The sequence below is a fragment of the Dendrobates tinctorius genome, unplaced genomic scaffold (genome assembly GCF_039654945.1).
Source record: "Dendrobates tinctorius isolate UK_male_01 unplaced genomic scaffold, ASM3965494v1 ptg000205l, whole genome shotgun sequence".
In the NCBI taxonomy this organism is placed as follows: domain Eukaryota; kingdom Metazoa; phylum Chordata; class Amphibia; order Anura; family Dendrobatidae; genus Dendrobates; species Dendrobates tinctorius.
The window spans coordinates 4736769-4761896 of NW_027361872.1; the positions used below are offsets into that span (position 1 = coordinate 4736769).

Here is a 25128-nt window from a genome sequence, read left to right on the forward strand (position 1 = left end):
GTTAAGAAGGCGCCATGACGTGAAGCTGCACGTCGCGGCGCGTTCTTTGAGGGCGGAGCCGGAGAGAGCATGCTGTGCCGCTGCTCTTCCTTCAATGGTTGCCAGGCCTGCAGGCAGCACTACTCATTGTCCTATCATCGGCAACGGATGGCGTCCAGGCAAGAATCCAGCTCCAGGAGCGGCTGCTGCGACTCCTACACCTGGGCGCTGGCTCAGGTCCAGTAAGTTGGCCGGGGTGGGGGTGAGTTTAGTTATAAAGAGGCGGGGGGGTGGGCGCCATCTGCCTGAGCTGATATTTGATGTGTACAGGCCAGGGCTGGCTGGGGGGGCTGCCATCTGCCTGAGCTGGTATTTACAGGGGCTGGCTGGGGGGGCCGCCTTCTGCCTGCGCTGATATGTGATATATATACAGGGGCTGGGGGGCCGCCATCTGCCTGAGCTGGTATATACAGGGGCTGGCTGGGGGGCTGCCATCTGCCTGAGCTGGTATATACAGGCAGGGGCTGGCTGGGGGGGCCGCCATCTGCCTGCGCTGATATGTGATATATATACAGGGGCTGAGGGGCCACCATCTGCCTGCGCTGATATGTGATATATATATACAGGGGCTGGGGGGCCGCCATCTGCCTGCGCTGATATGTGATATATATATACAGGGGCTGCGGGGCCGCCATCTGCCTGAGCTGGTATATACAGGGGCTGGGTGGGGGGGGCCGCCATCTGCCTGAGCTGGTATATACAGGGGCTGACTGGGGGGGCCGCCATCTGCCTGAGCTGATATGTGATGTATATACAGGGGCTGGCTGGGGGGGCCGCCATCTGCCTGTGCTGATGTGATGTATATACAGGGGCTGGCTGGGGGGGCCGCCATCTGCCTGCGCTGATGTGAGGCAGGCCTGGATTGGTAACTTACCCAACCGGGCACTTTCCTGCTGGGCCGCTATTTATAGCCAGTTTTGGGCGGCGCCGGTGCCTAATGCGGCGGTCACCAGCCTCTTTTAACTGCCGCCGGCCCTTTAAATTTGCGGGCACGGCGGCGGTTTCAAAGGTGCAGTCGAAACAATTTTGGGGTGGCACCCTAGGGGTTAAGAAGGCGTCGCGACGTGAAGCTGCACGTCGCAGTACGTTCTTTGAGGGCGGAGCCGGAGAGAGCGCGCTGTGCTGCTGCTCTTCCATCAATGGTTGCCAGGCCTGCAGGCAGTACTACTCATTGTCCTATCATCGGAAACAGACGGCGTCCAGGCAAGAATCCAGCTTCAGGAGCGGCTGCTGCAACTCCTACCCCCACGTGCTGGCTCAGGCTTCAGGAGAGGTCCAGTAAGTTGGCCGGGGTGGGGGTGAGTTTAGTTATAAAGAGGCGGGGGGGCGGGCGCCATCTGCCTGAGCTGATATTTGATGTGTACAGGCCAGGGCTGGCTGGGGGGGCTGCCATCTGCCTGAGCTGGTATATACAGGCAGGGGCTGGCTGGGAGGGCCGCCATCTGCCTGCGCTGATATGTGATATATATACAGGGGCTGGGGGGCCCACCATCTGCCTGCGCTGATATGTGATATATATACAGGGGCTGGGGGGCCGCCATCTGCCTGAGCTGGTATATACAGGGGCTGGCTGGGGGGGCCGCCATCTGCCTGAGCTGGTATACACAGGGGCTGGCTGGGGGGCCGCCATCTGCCTGAGCTTATATGTGATGTATATACAGGGGCTGGCTGGGGGGGCCGCCATCTGCCTGCGCTGAAGTGATGTATATACAGGGGCTGGCTGGGGGGGCCGCCATCTGCCTGAGCTGGTATATACAGGGGCTGGCTGGGGGGCCGCCATCTGCCTGAGCTTATATGTGATGTATATACAGGGGCTGGCTGGGGGGCCGCCATCTACCTGCGTTGATGTGAGGTATATACAGGGGATGGCTGGGGGGGCCGCCATCTGCCTGCGTTCATGTGAGGTATATACAGGGGCTGGCTGGGGGCCGCCATCTGCCTGCGCTGATGTGAGGTATGTACAGGGGCTGGCTGGGGGGCTGCCATCTGCCTGCGCTGATGTGATGTATATACAGGGGCTGGCTGGGGGGCTGCCATCTGCCTGCGCTGATGTGAGGTATATACAGGGGATGGCTGGGGGGGCTGCCATCTGCCTGCGTTGATGTTAGGTATATACAGGGGATGGCTGGGGGGGCCGCCATCTGCCTGCGTTGATGTGATGTATATACAGGGGCTGGCTGGGGGGCCGCCATCTACCTGCGTTGATGTGAGGTATATACAGGGGATGGCTGGGGGGGCCGCCATCTGCCTGCGTTCATGTGAGGTATATACAGGGGCTGGCTGGGGGCCGCCATCTGCCTGCGCTGATGTGAGGTATGTACAGGGGCTGGCTGGGGGGCTGCCATCTGCCTGCGCTGATGTGATGTATATACAGGGGCTGGCTGGGGGGCTGCCATCTGCCTGCGCTGATGTGAGGTATATACAGGGGCTGGCTGGGGGGCTGCCATCTTCCTGCGCGGATGTGAGGTCTATACAGGGGCTGGCTGGGGGGGCCGCCATCTGCCTGCGCTGATGTGATGTATATACAGGGGTTGGGGGGGCGCCGTCTCCCTGGTCTGATGAGATGACTGATGTGATGTATATACAGGGGCTGGGGGGCCGCCATCTTCCTGTGCTGATGATGTATATACAGGGGCTGGGGGGCCGCCATCTGCCTGCGCTGATGTGATGTATATATAGGGGCTGGGGGGCCGCCATCTGCCTGCGCTGATGTAACGTATATACAGGGGCTGGCTGGGGGGCCGCCATCTGCCTGTGCTGATGTGATGTATATACAGGGGCTGGCTGGGGGGCCGCAATCTGCCTGCGCTGATGTGATGTATATACAGGGGTTGGGGGGGGCCCCATCTGCCTGTGCTGATGTGATGTATATACAGGGGTTGGGGGGGCGCCGTCTCCCTGGTCTGATGAGATGACTGATGTGATGTATATACAGGGGCTGGGGGGCCGCCATCTTCCTGTGCTGATGATGTATATACAGGGGCTGGGGGGGCCGCCATCTGCCTGCGCTGATGTGATGTATATATAGGGGCTGGGGGGCCGCCATCTGCCTGCGCTGATGTAACGAATATACAGGGGCTGGCTGGGGGGCCGCCATCTGCCTGTGCTGATGTGATGTATATACAGGGGCTGGCTGGGGGGCCGCAATCTGCCTGCGCTGATGTGATGTATATACAGGGGCTGGGGGGCCGCCATCTGCCTGCGCTGATGGTGTATGTACAGGGGATGGGGGGGCGTCATTTGCCTGCGCTGATGTGATGTATATACAGGGGCTGGGGGGGCCACCATCTGCCTGCACTGATGATGATGTACATACAAGGGCTGGGGGGGCGTCTGCCTGGTCTGATAAGATGACTGATGTGATGTATATACAAGGGCTGGGGGGCTGCTATCTGCCTGCCCTGATGATGATGTATATACAGGGGCAGGGGGGGCCTGACTGGGATGATGATGTATATACACGGGCTGGGGGGACCTGGCTGGGATGATGATGTACAGTGCCTTGCAAAAGTATTCGGCCCCCTGGATCTTTTCAACCTTTTCCCACATATCATGCTTCAAACATAAAGATACCAAATGAAAATTTTTGGTGAAGAATCAACAACAACTGGGACACAATAGTGAAGTTGAATGAAATTTATTGGTTATTTTACATTTTTGTGGAAATTCAAAAACTGAAAAGTGGGGTGTGCAATATTATTCGGCCCCTTTACTTTCAGTGCAGCAAACTTACTCCAGAAGTTCATTGTGGATCTCTGAATGATCCAATGTTGTCCCAAATGACTAATGATGATAAATATAACCCACCTGTGTATAATCAAGTCTCCGTATAAATGCACCTGCTTTGTGATAGTCTCGGGGTTCTGTTTGAAGCACTGGGAGCATCATGAAGACCAAGGAACACAACAGGCAGATCCGTGATACTGTTGTGGAGAAGTTTAAAGCCAGATTTGGATACAAAATGATTTCCAAAACTTTATACATCCCAAGGAGCACTGTGCAAGCGATCATATTCAAATGGAAGGAGTATCATACCACTGCAAATCTACCAAGACCCGGCCGTCCCTCTAAACCAGGGTTCCCCAACTCAAGGCCAACCAACAGATCATGTTTTCATGACTTCCTTTGTACTGCACAGGTGATGCAATTATCACCTGAGCAATACTAAGGAAATCCTGAAAACATGATCTGTTAGTGGGCCTTGAGGACTGGAGTTGGGGAACTCTGCTCTTAACTTTCATCTCAAACAAGGAGAAGACTGATCAGAGATGCAGCCAAGAGGCCCATGATCACTCTGGTTGAACTGCAGAGATCTACAGCTGAGGTAGGACAGTGTTGATAATCAGTTGTACACAATAATCAGTCGCACAAATCTGGCCTTTATAGAAGAGTGGCAAGAAGAAAGCCATGTCTCAAAGATATCCATAAAAAGTGTCGTTTAAAGTTTGCAACAAGCCACCTGGGAGACACACCAAACATGTTGAAGAAGGTGCTCTGGTCAGATTACAAATTGAACTTTTTGGCAACAATGCCAAACGGTAAGTTTGGCTTAAAGGCAACACAGCTCATCACCCTGAACATACCATCCCCACTGTCAAACATGGTGGTGGCAGCATCATGGTTTGGGCCTGCTTTTCTTCAGCAGGGACAGGGAAGATGGTTAAAATTAATGGGAAGATGGATGTAGCCAAATACAGGACCATTCTTGAAGAAAACCTGTTGGAGATTGCAAAAGACCTGAGACTAGGATGGAGATTTGTCTTCCAACAAGATAATGATCCCAAACATAAAGCAAAATCTACAATGGAATGGTTCACAAATAAACGTATCCAGGTGATAAAATGGCCAAGTCAAAGTCCAGACCTAAATCCAATCGAGAATCTGTGGAAAGTGCTGAAAACTGCTGTTCACAAACGATCTCCATCAAACCTCACTGAGCTCGAGCTGTTTGCCAAAGAAGAATGGGCAAAAATTTCAGTCTCTCGATGTACAAAACTGATAGAGACATACCCCAAGCGACTTGCAGCTGTAATGGAGCAAAAGGTGGCGCAACAAAGTATTAAGTTAAAGGGGCCGAATAATATTGCACGCCCCACTTTTCAGTTTTGATTTTCCGCAAAAATTTAAAATAACCAATAAATTTCGTTCAACTTCACAATTGTGTCCCACTTGTTGTTGATTCTTCACCAAAAAATTACATTTGGTATCTTTATGTTTGAAGCATGATATGTGGGAAAAGGTTGAAAAGTTCCAGGGGGCCAAATACTTTCACAAGGGCTGAGGGGGCCTGGCTGGTGTGTGTTGTATATACAGGTGCTGTGGGGCTGGTGTGGTGATGTATTTACAGTGCTGTGGGGCTGGTGTGGTGGTATATATACAGGTGCTGCGGGGCTGGTGTGGTGATGTATATACAGGTGCTGGTGGGCTTTCGATACTTGCGGCACTTGCGATTCTTACCTCTTCCCGCTGCTCTGTTGTGGCGTCTTCTGACTGTGCTGTTTCTAGTCAGAGGGTGCAGTGATGTCACGTCTGTGTACATCTGCCTGAACAGTCACAGTGCAGAGAGCCTTAAGACACCGACATTGAGGGGTCCGGAGGAGAGGTCAGGATTTCAGTTTTGCTTTTTTATGTTTTGAGCAATATATGAGGCCCATCATACACTGGAGACTCATATGGGGTACATTATATATGGAGCATTATATGGGGCCCATTCTGTTTGGAGCAATATAAGGGGCCCATCATATTCTGTATGGAGCATTATATGGGGCCCATTCTGTATGGAGCAAGGTATGGGGCTCATTATACTGTATGGAGTATTATGTGGGGCACATTATACTGTTTGGAGCATTATATGGGCTCATTATAATGCATGGAGCAATATATGAGGATCATTATTCTGTATGGAGCATTATATGGTGCTCATACTGTATGGAGCATTATATGGGGCTCATTCTGTATGGAGCATTATATGGGGCTCATTTCAATGTATGGGGCTCATTACAATGTATGGAGCATTATATGGGGCTCATTATTCTGTATGGAGCATTATGTGGGGCTCATTTTTCTGAATGGAGCAATATATGAGGCTCTTTATTCTGTATGGAGCATTATACGGGGCTCATTATTCTGTATGGAGCAATATATGGGGCTCATTATTCTGTATGGAGCATTATATGGGGCTCATTATTCTATATTTAGCATTATATGGGGCTCATTTTTCTGAATGGAGCAATATCTGGGGCTCTTTATTCTGTATGGAGCATTAACGGGGCTCGTTATTCTGTATGGAGCAATATATGGGGGCTCATTTTTCTGAATGGAGAAATATACAGTATGGGGCTCATTATTCTGTATGGAGCATTATATGGGGCTCATTATTCTGAATGGAGCATTATATGGGGCTCATTTTTCTGAATGGAGCATTATAAGGGGCTCATTTTTCTGAATGGAGCAATATATGGGGTTCTTTATTCTGTATGGAGCATAATATGGGGTTCATTATTCTGTATGGAGCACTATGCGGTATCCATAATACTGTATGGAGCATTATATAGGGCTCATTTTTCTGAATGGAGCAATAAACAGTATGGGGCTCATTCTGTATGGAACATTATATGGGGCTCATTATTCTGTATGAAGCAATATATAGGGCTCATTATTCTGTATGGAGCATTATACGGGGCTCATTATTCTGTATGGCGCACTATGCGGTAGCAATAAAACTGTATGGAGCATTATATGGGGCTCATTTTTCTGAATGTAGCAATATATGGGGCTCATTATTCTGTATGGAGGATTATATGGGGCTCATTATTCTGTATGGAGCAATATATGGGGCTAATTATTCTGTATGGAGCATTATATGAGGCTCATTGCAGTTTATGGCGCAATATATGGGGCTCATTATTCTGAATGGAGCATTATGTGGTACCCATAATACTGTTTGGAGGACTATGTTGTGCCCATAATACTGTATGGAGCAATATATGGAGCTCATTATACTGTATGGAGCAATATATGGGGCATGTTATTCTGTATGGAGCGCTATGTAGTGCCTATAATACTGTATGGAGGAGGTGGAGGACAATACTGTCTGGTTTCTGACCTATTGTAGAATGTACAATAGATATGTTATGTAATGTAAGAAGTGAAATCTTTGCATTGTATACCTATATTTCTTTGCTGTATCTGTGCATTATGAATTGTAGTACGTGTTAAAGAGGCCCACTGAGACTTTCACCCGGGGCCCACAAAAACCTGGAGCCGGCCCTGTATGAACTGCATAGTACCAGTTCTCCTGTCGACATTGGACTTTGCGAGGGTCAATATTGGTTTAGTAGTTTTAACATTACTATGGCCAAATAAAAATAAAATATTGGAAAAGTTGTTTAAATGGATTATCTCAAATAATCCCCTCTCCTCTGGATAAGGAATAACTTTACAATTGCTGGAGATTCAACTGCTGGGACTTTCATGATCCTGAAAATCAGAGCTCTGTAGAGCACCATGTAAATGCAGCTGTGGTCGATCATACGCACTGTGGCGCCATTCACATGTGGCTCTTCAATTATCTCCTTTTAGGAGAGTGAGGGGCACCACAAAGTAAAGTAAAATTCACTGATCGGGGTGAGGAGTGTTATAGCTTGTGGGCTGGTGGGGTTTGTGTGGCAGGGCTGCTTTTTTTCCCCAGTCCGGCCCTGCATCAAAAACTAAAAAACAGACAGCACTCAGATTGATAACACATGGATAACGTTGTCTGCTGTCCAGTCCATTTTTTTCATGAACTCATTGATTTCAATAAGTGAGATTGAGCGGTGACTTGGATCAAAAATGGACAAGTTTTGTTTTGTGTTGTCACTCGGTCTGCAAAAACTCAACAAAAATTTAAACAGACCCATAGATTAAAAGTCTAAATGAGGCCTAACATTTATCACTTATTGTGTGGATAGTTGATAAACAATTTAGGGTGGAATATCCCTGTATCCAGAAACCAATACCCCATCCCGGGTTTTGTGTTCACTGCCCTTGGAGCATGAAAAAAAATCTCCTTTTTCAACTGTATCACAACAGCCAAGCCTTAATGGAGCGTGAGTCAACCTAGGCATAGTTAGATCAGAATAAATCATGGCCTGTGTACACATTGGATGGGAAAATACACTGCAAATCCAATTTGAGATTTTACTACAAATCCATCATGAATAAGCAGCAAAATCTGCATTTGTGACATATGAATTTTGCTTTTTTATTTGAGCCTGAACCTGAATTCACAGCCGATTCCACCACACTAGACGTGGAGTGAACAGGAGTAAAATCCATGGTAAAAAAGAAATCCATATATTGTAGGTTTAAGTTTTTTTTTTTTCTTTATTCAATATCAAAATATGTAATAGAATCAGAAAAGAAAAACATAATTTACAGATATAATCCAACCTGTCCATGCCATATCCAAGGAGAGAGGAAGGGAAAATTAGATACACAAAAATAAAATATATGTAAAACAAAACAAATTAATAAATAGTTAATTGAAGCAAACAAAAGCTATCTATTTGACCAACTCAGTCTCTTTTTTTTCTTTTCTTTGTAGACATTTCTAGCAGGTTTTCACAAATCATAAGTGTTTTCAGGTGACTTAATGCCATATATGTTTAACGACAACCAATTCCTTCCTATAGTGACCGCCGCCAATTGCAATAAATTAATTGTAACCATTTTTTAGTTTACCTACGTACACAAACAGCCTTTCTATAAAATAAAAATAAAAAAATATAATAATGTACTTACAAAATGAAATTTACTTCTATCGAGAAGATTTTCGTGACATCAGGAAACTTGCGAATTCCTGTGTTACAAATACTCCTACAAGATACGAAAAACCCCTGTAAGTAAAGCGGCAAAGCAAAACGACATAAAGCGCAACCAATATTATTATTAAGATCCGCGGCAATTGAAAATCTCATCTACACGAGAGTGAAAGCAAACATATTTCCACAAGTAGCTATTTGTGATGGAAATGACGGCAATAAATATGTAAAGTGGGCTCGTATCATGTTATGGTGGTTCTTTTATTAACCGCGGTCTATAATGTAGATTTAAAAAAAATAAATAAATAATTGGCTGTTAATGCGGAGTAACATGAACGTGTAGGTAATGATGGGGGCCCTAAATCTGGTGGGACGCTTCTTCTGAATACATGCCTTGCAATTTAGGTGATTAATTTCCAGGCTGCTATTCAGTTCTATAACAGTAACCCGAAGATGTCACGTAAAGAACACAATTCATGATTAAATGAACCTGCAGCCTAACAGGTCATTGTGCAATATGGAAGCGGCCAGGCAAATGTTGAAGTGAGAATGCTAATTAAATAAAATAAGGTCTGGAGGTTGAGTTTCCAGGCAATTTCTGGACGTCTAAAGGGGGAATGTGTGTTGTTAATCAAACCGCGGAGGTCATTCCGGACCTTGTACTATTATGAGATTACAGTATTAATAACTAATGAAACCGCTGACAACTTGATGGTTCTTTTATAATGTTGTCATCATTTTTTTTTTTTAACACTATTTTCTTGTAAGATTATGACCGTCAGCAACTGACTGCTCAGCTCAGCACACAAGGTATAACTAGTATCTCAGTATGCTGGTGGGAAAATTAGAGATGTACAATCAGGTTTACTACAAATTTTCGCACAGAACCTTCACATATATTTTTTACAATAATTTTTTTTTATATTAGTTCCTTCTATGAATATTTGTCTATATCTATATATCTAATTATCTATTTAACTTTGCATATAATTTACCGACACTAAACACATATTCACTAAACCATAACTACACACACACTAACTCCACACTTTATACATATACTACATACACTGCACACAAACTAAATACAGACTGCACATAATACAGACACGCTTCACACACGACTGCACTCACGCTACATATACTACACACACTACATACACACACAGTTCACATGCGCACACACTGTACACACACTACACACATTATACACATACTACATACACTGCACACAAACTAAATACAGACTGCACATAATACAGACACGCTTCACACACGACTGCACTCACGCTACATATACTACACACACTACTTACACACACAGTTCACATGCGCACACACTGTACACACACTACACACACTGCACACAAACTAAAACAGACTATACATAATACAAACAGACACGCTTCACACACGACTGTACACACACTACATATACAGTGGGGAAAAAAGTGTTTAGTCAGCCACCTATTGTGCAAGTTCTCCCACTTAAAAAGATGAGAGAGTCCTGTAATTGACATCATAGGTAGACCACAACTGTGAGAGTCAAAATAAGAAAACAAATCCAGAAAATCACCTTGTCTGTCTAGTGAAACCTCCACCAGGGGGAGCTGGTGAGGGAAGAGAGGTTACACACTAAGAGCAGCAACCCTGAGCAACAGCACAGGTGCCACAGGTAACGAGAGAGAATAGTCAGACGAACCGAGTCAGAAACTAGCAGGAGCAGATGTACCAGAAGGAGCAGCAATACACGTAGTCAAAATACCAAGCCGAGAGTCAGAAAGCCAGAACATGAGCATGGGGTCCAAAACGTGAGGTGAAATACGTGGTCGGGGTACAAGCCGGGGAGTCAGATGCCAGAGAGGGAACGTAACAGCAGAGACGAATACCAAGAGACGGGGTCAGAGATCAGTCCGGGTCATACATGTGAATATCAGTCAAAGGCAGGAGGATCACCAAGGTACAAGGGTCAGAGGCTCTAAACTGGAAGCCTGAGCTATCACTAACACTGGTCAGCAGGCTGTGAGAGACTGAAATAGCCCAGCTAGCTCCAGAACGAGGCTGAGGAGATTAACCCCCGCATGACCAGTCCGGAGTGAAGACAGCAGAAGATAAACTCCGGACTGGACCATGACAGTGTGATTTGGCAAGATTTATTTTGAAAATTATGGTGGAAAATAAGTATTTTGTCACCTAAAAACAAGCAAGATTTCTGGCTCTCACAGACCTGTAACTTCTTCTTTAAGAGGCTCCTCTGTCCTCCACTCATTACCTGTAGTAATGGCACCTGTTTGAACTTGTTATCAGTATAAAAGACACCTGCCCACAACCTCAGTCACACTCCAAACTCCACTATGGTGAAGACCAAAGAGCCGTTGAAGGACACCAGAAACAAAATTGTAGCTCTGCACAAGGCTGGGAAGACTGAATCTGAAATAGGCAAGCAGCTTGGTGTGATGAAATCAACTGTGGGAGCAATAATAAGAAAATGGAAGACATACAAGACCACTGAGAATCTCCCTCGATCTGGGGCTCCACGCAAGATCTCACCCTGTGGGGTCAAAATGATCACAAGAACGGTGAGCAAAAATCTCAGAACCACACATGAGCGGACCTAGTGAATGACCTGCATAGAGCTGGGACCACTGTAACAAAGGCTAGCATCAGTAACACACTGCGCCGCTAGGGACTCACATCCTGCAGTGCCAGATATGTCCCCCTGCTTAAGCCAGTACACGTCCGGGCCTGTCTGAAGTTTGCTAGAGAATATTTGGATTATCCAGAAGAGGATTGGGAGAATGTCATATGATCTGATGAAATCAAAGTAGAAGTGTTTGGTAGAAACAAAACTCGTGTTTGGAGGAGACAAAATGCTGAGTTGCATCCAAAGAACACTATACCTATTGTGAAGCATGGGTGTGGAAACATCATGCTAAGTGGCTGTTTCTCTGCAAAGGGACCAGGACGACTGATCTGATCCATGTACATGAAAGAATTAATGGGGCCATGTATTGTGAGATTTTGAGTGCAAACCTACTTCCATTAGCAAGGGCATTGAAGATGAAATGTGGATGGATCTTTCAGCATGATAACGATCCCAAGCACACTGCCATGGCAATGAAGGAGTGGCTTCGTAGGAAGCATAAGAAGGTCCTGGAGTGGCCTAGCCAGTCTCCTGATCTCAACCACATAGAAAACCTTGGGAGGGAGTTGAAAGTCCGTGTTGCCCAGTGACAGGCCCAAAACATCACTGCCCTACAGGAGAGCTGCATGGAGGAATAGGCCAACATACCACCAACAGTGTGTGCCAACCTTGTGAAGACTTACAGAAAACGTTTGACCTCTGCCAACAAAGAATATATAACAAAATATTGAGATGAAATTTTGTTAATGGTCAAATACTTATTTTCCACCACAATTTGAGAAATAAATCTTGCCAAATCAGACAAGGTGATTTTCTGGATTTGTTTTCTCATTCTGACTCTCATAGTTGTGGTTTACCTATGATGTCAATTACAGGACTCTCTCATCTTTTTAAGGGGAGAACGAGCACATTTGGTGCCTAAATACTTTTTTCCCCACTGTACTACACACACAGTTCACATACACACACACACACACACACACACTCTACACACACTACACACATTATACACACACTACATACATTGCCCACTAACTACATACAGGCTATATATAACAAAAGCACACGCTACACACACTACATATACTACGCACACATACTAAACACACCACATATACACAGTTCTCATACACACACACAGTGGACACGCACTCACTACATATACTACACACGCATGCACTATACACACTCCACACACATTTTACTCACACAACATACACACACTACACACACACTCCACTCAGCACACTATACACAATCACTACACACATTCACCACAAACACCACAGACACTTACCACACACACAAACTCTTTTCCATAGCCGACTCAGAGCGATGTCATTGTTGCCACATGAATGACATGTGATGTTGCGCCGGTCGGCTAGTCAAAAGAAAAGCTGCAGATTTTGTGAAGAGACGGTTCTCTTGGCTCCTATCAATTAGCCTGAGATTACTTTCGTCTCCAATAGACTGGGTCCTCCAAATTCGATTTGTACTAACTCTAATATTTATATATTTCCTAGATCTGAATAATATAATTCTTGCTGTCTACATCCACCACTAAGTTGAGCTCTGTGATGGGAAACAGCAGTAAAAAGGGTTGTCTCACAAAAAGTATCATTCAAACTTAATGGCGCTCGTGAAAAGAAGTATTTGGAATGTATACATCATTTACAAATAGTGTGTGATTTTATAAATATATTGCATTTTGATCTGTAATAGTGCCCCATGTTATATCTCTTGTGGCTGGAGTGGTTCACTTTCAGTGGTGGTTGCACATGCTCAGTAGTTTTCCTTGCTCTGCCCCTGCGCATGCTGCGTAGCGATCTGCCGGTGAGGAGGGCGATATTATGTGGTAAGGAGAGGAGAACTACGGTATATGCAGTAACAATAACAAAGGAGGACAAAAGAGAGAAATTTAATGATAAATGTAGAAAGATAGATATATAGATAGATAATTGATAGATGATAGATAATAGATGATGGATTGATAATAGATAGATGTGAGATAGATAATAGCTAGATAGATCGATAGACAATAGATCAATAGATAGATAATAGATAGATAATAGACCTATAGATAGATGATAGATTATAGATAGATAATAGATAGATATGGGATACATAACAGATAGATAATAGATCGATAGATCAATAGATAGATCAATAGATAGAGTAAATAGCCCTTGATAACCCTTCTAATGATTTTGTCTTGTCTGCAGCACTCCTATAAGAATGAATGGAGTTGCAGTGAGCATGATTGACAAGGCTCCCGTCCTTGGTATCATGAGGGTCCAGTGGTCCGACCCCCAGCAATTAAGCGTATGATGACAATCAAATTCAATCCAGAAAAATTTTTCAACGCTTTATGAGAATGTTATATGCCACTGAAATGTACCACACAGTGCGTAATACTATATGGGTGAGGAATTTAGCCAACAAAAATTTTGAAACGCTTTTTGGAGTGTTATATATCACAGAAATGTATCCCAGACCATGTAATAATGTATGGCTGAGAAATTTAAGACTGCAACATTTTTTAACACTTTTTTCAGTTTTAGTGATTACAGGAAATGTACCCCAGACCATGGAATAGTGTATGGCTGAGAACTGTAATCCAACCAATTTTTTAATGCTCATTTGTAGTGTTAGATAATATCACAGAAATTTACCCCAGACCACAGAATAGTGTATAGGTGAGAAATGAAATCCAGCTAATTTTTTTAATGCTTTCTTTGGAGTTTTAGATATCATATAAATATACCTCAGAACACATGAATCTGTATGCCTGACAAATGTAAGCCTGCAAAAATTTTTATCACTTTTTTCAGTTTTATAGATCACAGTAATGTACTCCTGGCCACATAATACTGTATGGATGAAAATTTAAACCCTGGAAAATTTTTAAACTTTTTTTTGGAGTGTTATATATATAAAACAAATTAATCCAGAACACAGAGTAGTGTATGGGTAAGAAATTTAACCAGGGACATTTTTTAACAATTTTTTTGAGCGTTAAATAACACAAAAAAAGTATCAAAACTCACATAATACTCAATGGATCAAAAATATATTGCATATTTTCACCCCTCCCCCCAAAAATGCAGCTATTTATTTGGCCTGCACTGCCCTAATCCCTGTCTAATGATTGTATTTAGTCACTCACCCTGCTCTTGCGACTCTCTCACCCCCTAGGCTAAATGCAGATTGTATGTGATACAAACAGTAAAGCAAACAATTAGCTCTTAGAAGGCCTTTTAGTATGATGGCTGTCAGGATTCTAGTGTAAGGACCCTGTCGGCGTCAGCAAACTGCCACGCCGAGCAAGGTGACTTACCCACACTATGGGAGAGTGCGGGGTCCAATACAGTAGTGACGGTTCAAGCAGACAGGACCTACGGCACTGAAAATAGTAAGGAGTCCCAGGACCTAGACACGGAGAGTGCTGTGTGGTACCAGGGGGACGAGCAAAGAATAGTCAAGTCACAGGCAGAGGGTCATACACAGAGAGGTAGCGCAGTACAAGAGGGACAGGCAGAACTCGTAACAGGGACAGAACCGGATCAAAACCAAACAAGCAAGCAAGATATCAGGCACAAGGCACACATACGCACGAGGTCAACTAACTCATCCAAGGGCAGGAGTATAACTGACACCGGACCTAGAAGTGAGCATTAAATAGCCGTCCCTGTCAGAGAGAGGCAGAAACAATTAACCCCTGTCTGACCAGGACGGGCCAAAGACAAAGCCCATCCTGGATCATGACAATGGCTCAGCTTCAGCACCAGTATCAACAATAAAGGCCTCTGATTAATTATACTGTGAACACTCAGGCCTAGACAAGCACTCTCTCCCTCCAATGCGAAGTGTCACAGAGCTGTGCAATAGCATCAGTGTGCCGAGTCAGGTGGCACCTGGTTTTTTACAACCACTGATAATGTCACACGGCCAACCAATCACAGTAACACCACAACCAAGATGTATGTTCTCCCCGTGTTTGCGTGGGTTTCCTCCTGGTACTCCGGTTTCCTCACACATTCCAAAGACATACTGATAGGGAATCTAGATTGTGAGCCCTGCGGAATATGTTAGCGCTATATAAAAATAAAGATTATTATTATTATAACTGAGTATCACCAAGCATGTTCGCTCATCCCTGGTAATTACTGAACAAACACTGCATGACATACTCCACTTACAGATAGACTAATTTTATTGTACTTACTGACATGCTGCTTTTACTGACACAAACACTGACTTGACATAATTCATTTACTGACATGAACACTGTGTATGTGCTAGTAGGGAATAACCCTCAGCGATATAATGTCACCCATTTAATGGGTGACATTAGATGATTTACTTTCTTAGCTGGAGTAAATGAATTCTGGTACATTGTTGTGGACAGCGCCAGCACTAATAGCATGTACCAGTCCTGTCATACAGACATTGCCTCTGCTCTGTGCGATGGCAGCACTTAGTGAGTAATAAGCACTTTCTTTCGCTGTGATGCACTGGAGGACAAAGCTCATTATTACGGTACATAGCAGGTAGCATGCCCCTTATAAATAGTGACAGCTGAATTCCCTCCTCATTGTGCCAGCAGCATATGAGTATTATTAACACCACAATAGTGTCCAACTGTAATCCTTTGGCATCAATCTTGAACTGAAAGATAACTCTGATCTTGATCATTTTAACACCTTAGATCCCGTTGTTCACCACATCATCAAAATATAAAAATTATCAAAACACATTGATCCACCCATTTCTGTCCTTTGCCAGTGAACAGCATAAAAAAAATAAAAAATAAATGTGGAGACACGAGGGTCAGTGAGTGCTCTCATCTGCTGGCCTGGCTCTCCGTAGAAAGACCACATCGATCAGGGCTTATCCTACTGAATGCTCGTACTCCTTTCCCGTGGTCATAAAACTACTCAGACAACACAGGGTGAGGGTAACACAATGGGGTGATACTTTATTGGATCAACAACAGTCAATAAAATATAGTACAGTCCAAGCAAATACACAAGATTGTGCAAATGACAGTGTCTCACCCGTCTGCTGGCTCGCAGGGAATTAGAACATTTGCGTCTTCTGGGCTTCCAGCGCCAATTACCCTAACCAGTGGCACCCCTCTTTTGACAGGCTCCCATCGAAAGGAAGTAGCAGTAAGCTTAGGAAGCTGAGAGAGTACATTGATGTATGTGGCCAGGTTACTTGAATGTCTCCACCTGGGTTCAATTGTCTTTGGGTTCAGTGATGGTCTGTATTGCTTCAGTTGGTGCCATGGTTCCTTGGCTGCTGTTTTGTAGAGTCGCCCTGTAGAAGGAGATAGGTCCCTTTTTATACCCACAGCTGTCCTTCAGGCCATTATCCACTGGTTTGGAAGGGTGGGAGGAGGTCATCTCTCATTGTTCAAGTGTTCAACTAACTTGTATATTTTGTCCTTCAGTGTTTTCAGAATGAAAAGCTGCATGGACTGATACACTAGGTAGTCAGCGGGCATTCACTAAATGAACAAACACTGATTGTTCAATGAACCTGCAACTTTGTCCCTCAAGGATAGAAGAACAATAAGCGGCAAGGACTGATACAATAGGTAATCAGCAACCATTCAACAAATATCAATTCAACCTACAACAAGAGTCAACGATCAGGCTTCTATGAACAATGGCTTAAGTCTCCTGACCTGTTGAATAATATGTCTGGCATAATTAAGAATAAATGCTGTGTCATTACATTCCTCACACTTCTTAATTAGCCTGACGTGATAAGCTTTCAGTCATCCTTCTTCACTTGTCTGGGACAGTCCATCAGCATTTCTTTCAGCATAGACACAAATGTAAGAGCTTCATTAGAATGAAACTCACCCCCAGCCACATGGCACACTGGTTAATGGTGTTCTGGGGGGACAATATCTGGGCTAACCAGGGTGATGGAAGACCCAGTGTTCTGATTTCCCTGGGCCAGGATATCACTGACCTTAACCAGCTGGATGTGGCTATGGAGTACGGCTGCTCTAGGGTGGTCAATCTGCCATATAGTGTGAATAGGGTATATCACTTCATCTGCTGCTGGTGTATTCTGGGGGTAGCGTCCCTCAGACCCTGATGGCTGCTTCAATTATACAGCCATAAAAATGGCTCAGGGCAACAAGGTTTTTTAGATTCTTATTCCGTCTAAAAACAATGTTAGGGGCAATGTGCAAACTCACAGTAAAAACAGGATCATTGCCCAAAATGAACCAATATTTATTTAGCAAACTTCTTAAAACTTTATGGAACTTTTTATAAGTGGTACCAAAGCTATGTCCAAATTTATTTTCATTATTCTTAGTGATGGGCTTCCCTACCACTTTCAAATTCTCTTTGTCCCTCATTTTGGCAAAAGAATCTGCCTGGTCAAAGACTTTTGTTTTATCATAAGATCATAAGCATCCTTCAAAATGCCCTTTGGATAACCCTTTTCTCTACACCTCTTGTTAAGAATGATCGATTTTCTATATAAGTCCTTAACCCTAATGCAATTCTTTGAATGCGTCAGTATTGTCCGTACGGCACATTCTCAATCTATCTCGGGAGGTGGCTAGAATAGTCTAAATAACTACTAACATCCACCTTCTTAAAATGAGTGGATGTAACAATTGAGCCATCATCACTTTTTGAGATGTTTAAATCAAGGAGCTCAATATCTTCCGAAAATGTGGACATAAATACAAGCCCCATGAAGTTCTTGTTGAGATGATTCACAAATGAATGATCCTCCTCCTGAGTCCCTGTCCAAATTAAGAACAAATCATCAATAAATCTCCAAGAGAAGAGGATGTGACCCATCGGCAGGGGGGACTGCCAGCAGGGGTGAACCTAGCCTCTGTGCTACCTGAGGCAAAGTGCAGAACGGCGGCCCCCTCCATAGTAAATTTTTTCTAAAACGGTAGAAATTAATCTGGTTCATATCCTGTAAAAATGAGGACAATAGTGGACATTTTAATTTAGAGAAATAGAAAAAGAAGATGTCCAAATACAAGGATGTCACATGATCACAAACACATACAAGAACCTCACAGAGGAATCCAGAACAAGGGTCATCAATGGCAATGGCAGGCCTGGCATAAGCATACAGACACACAATGATTGCTGCAGAGCAGTGGCCATATAGGCAGATGCAGTCCTGCATCCTTATAGCATACACACAGTGGCAGACACTGATTGCCAACCTATTATCTCTGGCACGCGCCTACAAAACTCTGGGTAGCTCCAATGTGGCCGCTGCCAGGCACTGACCATTCAGACATGTCCACCATGCAGCACCATACTCACACCACATGCAACAACTTGGAGTCTGAGCATCAACAAGCCACCACTGCACTAAGCTGGTAAAATGGCACGTCTTCCACAACAGACCATGCCTCCTTCTACCAAAACGCTTAGCCAATCACAAGCACCAAACACGGGGCTGTCCGGAGCTAATAGCAGGGGCCTTCCTATTGGGTTTAACAAGGGATGTGAGAGCGGGAAGGGGGACGAGCGCAACCGACGCTCAGGAGAAACATGGCTGAATGCCTGTATGTACCGAGGGGCAGCATTGGACGTGGTGTGTAAGTTATGGGCAGTCAGTCCTGCAGCAGAGACGTATGTGAAAGGGACAATGCATCCTGCACCAGGGCGTACAAAGAGATCATGGCTCCCCCCTCCAAAAAAAAAAAAACCTGTCTGGGTCACATAGGTACAAATCTCACAACTTTGCTGCCGTTGCAAAGTAATTTTCCTCCTATTGAAGCCCCCAGATTCCTCTTTCATTGGCCCCATAAAGTATGATGCCAACAAAGGTGCCCCACAAACACTATGACCTGACAATGATTCCTCCACATGCACAGCATGATGACCTTACTGTACCCCTTCAACTATCCCGCCACAGTATGTTTCCCAGCTCTGAGCCCCACACAGTCCTCCATTCTGTATAAAGGACCTATGAAGGCCCCCAACAGAGCCCTCCATAAAGTATAAAGGCTTCCTCATAGCCCTTCAAGTAATATCATGCCCCCCCACAGAGCCCTCCAAATATTATAATTACTTCCATAGAGTACAATTGGCTTCATATAGTCCTCCATATATTATGATGCATCATCCATAGTCTTCCATATAACATAATGCACCCCCATAGTTCTCCATATAGTATATTGCCAGTGTGCAATATTGTATCAAAGGCAAGGATACAACCTTTGACATATATGAATGTTAAAGGTGGTGAAGAGGTTAAATTCCATTGTATACAGCACACACATACTGGACAACACATGCTCATTACAAACACATCATACAGTCACACAGACACACATATCATACATGTCCTTCGTCTTCGTACACACATGCTATATAACAGATGCACAGCAGGTACACATCATATACACAGAACAAGTGTATATACACACTTCAGTATACTCAAAAAATATCTAAACACACAAACACACACAACCCACTCACACGCATACACACAACCCACTCACGTGCAAAGACACAACCCACACAGTTAACACAGTGTTAGGAATCTGGTGTCTACAATACCTATGCAGGAACACAGATCCTCACATTTGTCTCCAGAGGCTATGTCCTTCGTCCCTTCTTCTGAGCATGCTCATGGGATGAGCTCCCATTGGACTTCAGGAGTCAGGTGCTCAGGTCCTGCTCCTGATTCCATTGGTTATGCTCAGGGCTCTGGAGATTTCCGGCAGGTCCCGTACGCTATAAAAAGTGCGCATGGCTGTTCCGCCATGCGCTAGTATTTTTCATACTGCTGATGTGTGTATGGTGATGGATGCTTGGACTGGTGGATGACTTATTATGAAACCCCTTCCCTCTGATATTACGAGTGAGTGAGTGATTGGGCAGCCGCCAGTAGCAGCGCTAGCGCCAGCGCGCTCCAGCCATACCTTTTGCAGCAGCTAAGCGTCCTGCATTGCGCCAGCGTTCTTGCAGCGCCTTGCTTGCAGCTCTGTTCATGCCGCGCTGCGGTTGCAGCCTCCCGGGTGTTCGCAGTTGCAACACCTTGTACCTTAAGTTTTACGGTAGGTCTAGAGGGGATAGTCCTGGTGTGTAAGGCTATTTCTGTGACCTTTAATACCGTGTCCACTTCGCTGAAGTCTGTGACCCTAAACAGATTCAGCTGTATTTATGTTTTGTTAGCAGCTCTGTGCATATAACAGAGTCTGCTTTGGTGCACTGACTGCAGCTAAAGTCCTGTGCACATCTCCGCCTGAGTGCCCTGCCTCATTCAGCAGCGGTTTTGTCATCTACCGCACGGTGGACCCCGAGCGGTGAACGCACTTTATTTTAATTTTATTTAGTGCGTTCCACCGCTCACAACATAATACTAGCGCCAGGGTCTGGCTCAATGCGTTAAGCAGCTCGGCGACCGGGTGGCCGCTCTTGAGAAGTCTCTCTCAGCTGCGCAAGCTACAGATGCTGCCGTACAGGCGTTAACGGATGCAGTAGCGCGTTTGTCCAGGTCTACCCTTGCGCCAACAGTTACCCGCCTCCCGTTGCCCGATAAGTTTTCCGGGGATGGCGCCTCCTGTAGGGGTTTTATCAGCCAGTGCTCGATCCATCTGGAGCTGCTGGCTGCACAATTCCCTACGGAACGGGCCAAAGTGGCGTTCATTATATCCCTACTGTCGGGCAAGGCTCTAGAATGGGCTACGCCGTTATGGGAACGTGGTGACCCCGATATACGAACCGCAGCGCACCTGCTGATGGCCATCAAGCAGGTTTTCCTCGGTCCACGGGTCACGCACAACACCTCCCTACAGCTACTCGCACTCTCTCAGGGATCCCTCTCGGTGAGCCAGTATGCCGTACGTTTTCGGACACTGGCGTCCGAGTTGGAGTGGGCTGATAGGGCCCTTATTCCTGTCTTTTGGAGAGGGTTGGCGGAGCACGTCAAAGACGCTCTTTCTACCAGAGAGATTCCTACTACCTTGGAAGAGTTGATTTCCATCTCCTCGCGTATTGACCTCCATTTTTCGGAGTGCGGCTTGGAGCGTGCTCATTCAAAACGGAAGGGTACTCCGCTTCCCAAATATTTCGAGTCTCTGGAGCCACCTGAGCCAGAGGTCTTACCCCCTGAGCCCATGGAGGTGTCTCGTACCGATTTTAATACAGACTCGGACCAGGAATCCGTTTGCGGTTGTCATCACGTACGTGCGGTTTCTCCGGAAGCCAGCTCCCCGCAATGGTCTGAGTCTGAGCCGGTTGTCGAGACCTTTGTCCCTCCTCATCTTAGGGCTCAGGTACTCGCCTGGGCGCATGACTCCAATGCGTCTCACCACCGAGGCTACATGCAAGTCTCAAAGCTCTTGGCTGGAGCGTATTGGTGGCCCCATAGAGCTCGAGACATCAAAAAATTCATTCGGGCATACACGTTATGTGCTCAGGACAGTCTGTCCGAACGGAGGGTGGTGATGGCCGTCGATACACGGCGGTGGTCTCCTAAACCTTCCGCTCCTATTGTCAACAGGATATCCCTCCTGAGACCTGGTGACCTGACCTCCGCTGATACCATTCGTATGTCCCGGTTTTCAGTTTCACCTACTAGGACATCAGGCTCGCTGTTTGGCGAGCCTGAGGTCTGTGCCATTGCCGGGCACAGGCTGGTGGGTCGGAGGCTTCAGGGAGGGGGGCCTTAGGAGGGGGGGTAATGTTAGGAATCTGGTGTCTACAATACCTATGCAGGAACACAGATCCTCACATTTATCTCCAGAGGCTATGTCCTTCGTCCCTTCTTCTGAGCATGCTCATGGGATGAGCTCCCATTGGACTTCAGGAGTCAGGTGCTCAGGTCCTGCTCCTGATTCCATTGGTTATGCTCAGGGCTCTGGAGATTTCCGGCAGGTCCCGTACGCTATAAAAAGTGCGCATGGCCGTCCCGCCATGCGCTAGTATTTTTCATACTGCTGCTGTGTGTATGGTGATGGATGCTTGGACTGGTGGATGACTTATTATGAAACCCCTTCCCTCTGATATTACGAGTGAGTGATTGGGGAGCCGCCAGTAGTAGCGCTAGCGCCAGCGAGTTCCAGCCATACCTTTTGCAGCAGCTAAGCGTCCTGCATTGTGCCAGCGTTCTTGCAGCGCCTTGCTTGCGGCTCTGTTCACGCCGCGCTGCGGTTGCAGCCTCCTGGCTGTTCGCAGTTGCGACACCTTGTACCTTAAGTTTTACGGTAGGTCTAGAGGGGATAGTCCTGGTGTGTAAGGCTATTTCTGTGACCTTTAATACCGTGTCCACATCGCTGAAGTCTGTGACCCTAAACAGATTCAGCGGTATTTATGTTTTGTTAGCAGCTCTGTGCATATAACAGAGTCTGCATTGGTGCACTGACTGCAGCTAAAGTCCTGTGCACATCTCCGCCTGAGTGCCCTGCCTCATTCAGCAGCGGTTTTGTCATCTACCGCACGGTGGACCCCGAGCGGTGAACGCACTTTATTTTAATTTTATTTAGTGCGTTCCACCGCTCATAACACACAGAGACACAACCCACACACAAACCCACACCGACACTTAACAGACAACTCACACACCACACAGAGACACAACCCATACACCACTCAACACAAAGAGACACAATCCACACACAGACACACCACAGACACAACCCACACCACAAAGACACACAACACACCACAGACACAACCCACACACCACAGAGAGACACAACCTACACACAAATACGTAGATGCACACACCGACACAACCCACACAGAGAGGCACAAACACAACCCACACACCACCCACAGTCACTCCACCCCCACACGCAATGACAGACACACAACCCGCGCATGCAAACACATGCATAAACACAACCCACACACAACCCCCACACAGAATGATAGACACACAACCCACACAGTCAACACAGAGACACAATCCACACACACAACCCACACCGACACACAATAGACAACCTACATACCACAGAGAACACAACCCATACACCACACAGAAAGACACAACCCAAACACAAGCAGACACACCAGACAACCCACACCACAAAGACTCAACACACAGAGAGATACAACCTACACACAAAGACAGAGAGACAACCCACACACAATAGACACAACCCACACACAAGAGACACAACCCCCACACAAACACCACACACAGACATAACCCACACACAAAAAGAGACACAACCAACACCCACACAGAAAACCACAATACAACCCACAGTCACACAACCCCCCACACACAATGACACAGACACACAACCCACACACACACAGACACATGCATAAACACAACCCACAGTCAACACAGAGACACAACCCAAACACACACAGACACAACCCACACCCCACACAGAGAGCACAACCCATACACCACACAACACAGAGAGACACAACCCACACACAAACTGACACACCACAGACACAACCCACACCACACAGACACAATCAATATACCACACAACACAGATACAACCCACACACATGTAGACACACACAAACACAACCCACACACACGCAGACCCAACCCACACAAAAAGACACAACCCCCCACACAGACACACAACCCCAACACAAAATGACACAGACACACAACCCACACACATGCATAAACACAACCCACACACAGTCAACACAGAGACACAACCCACACCGACACAAAATAGACAACTCACACACCAGAGAGCACAACCCATACACCACACAATACAGAAAGACACAACCCACACACAAGCAGACACACCACAGACACAACCCAGCCCACAAAGACATAACACACCACACAAGCAGACACACCACAGACACAACACATACCACACACCAGACACAATGTACACCACACAGAGTGATACAACCTACACACAAAGAGACACAACCCACACACATAAACCCAACCCACAGAGACACAACCAATAGAGAGACACAACCCACACACAACAAGAGACAACCCACACAGACACAACTGCCACACAGACACACAACAAACAGACAATCCACACACCACATAGAGAGCACAACACAGAGAGACACAACCCACACACACCCAGACACAACCCCCACCACACACCAGACACAACCGACACATACACACACCCACATACACACACACCCAGACACACCACACACAACTCACATATACACATCCAGACACACCACAGACACAATCCACACCACACACAACCCACCCACACACACAAAGACAAACAACCAACACAGACACCTAGAGACACAGACTCCTCTGTGCTACAGGAGTGGGAGCTGGTGTACATGTGCAGCTTCCCCTGCTCGCAGCCGCTGAGCCCCACACCCACTCTCTCTGCGGGACTGCCCAGCAGGAAATCTGTCACCTTGTGGATTCAGGAGCTGCTTCTCCTTGGTATCCTCGAGCACACACAGGCTCCTCTGATCTTATTTCTTGGCTCACCTCTTCCCTTCAAAGACGCGCCATGCAGGAGCACAGGAGCACTGGCCAATCAGCTCTTCTGTCTGTGATGTGAGAGCGTTCATTGGCCAGTGTTCTTCTCCTGCAGGACACCTCCTTTCTCTGAGTTGCTTAACCCCGAGGGTGAAAGCTACCACACACATCAGTTATCATAAGTGCATATTCCTCCCAGTATAAAGCGGGCAGCGGCACAGCTGG

General features: G+C 46.1%; 1 protein-coding gene across 2 annotated transcripts in view; it reads right to left on the bottom strand.

Annotated features, from left to right (window-relative positions):
• The window catches only part of LHCGR (luteinizing hormone/choriogonadotropin receptor), a 257515-nt gene that overhangs the window by 60374 nt on the left and 172013 nt on the right, over positions 1-25128 (bottom strand). The window contains exon 5 of one of the 2 annotated variants that reach the window (XM_073554028.1): positions 8821-8895. In XM_073554028.1, coding sequence (XP_073410129.1) covers positions 8821-8895 — 75 coding nt within the window. Of the gene's footprint in view, positions 1-913; positions 1301-8820; positions 8896-25128 lie in introns of those variants that run through there. The other variant, XM_073554029.1, reaches the window with a different exon arrangement.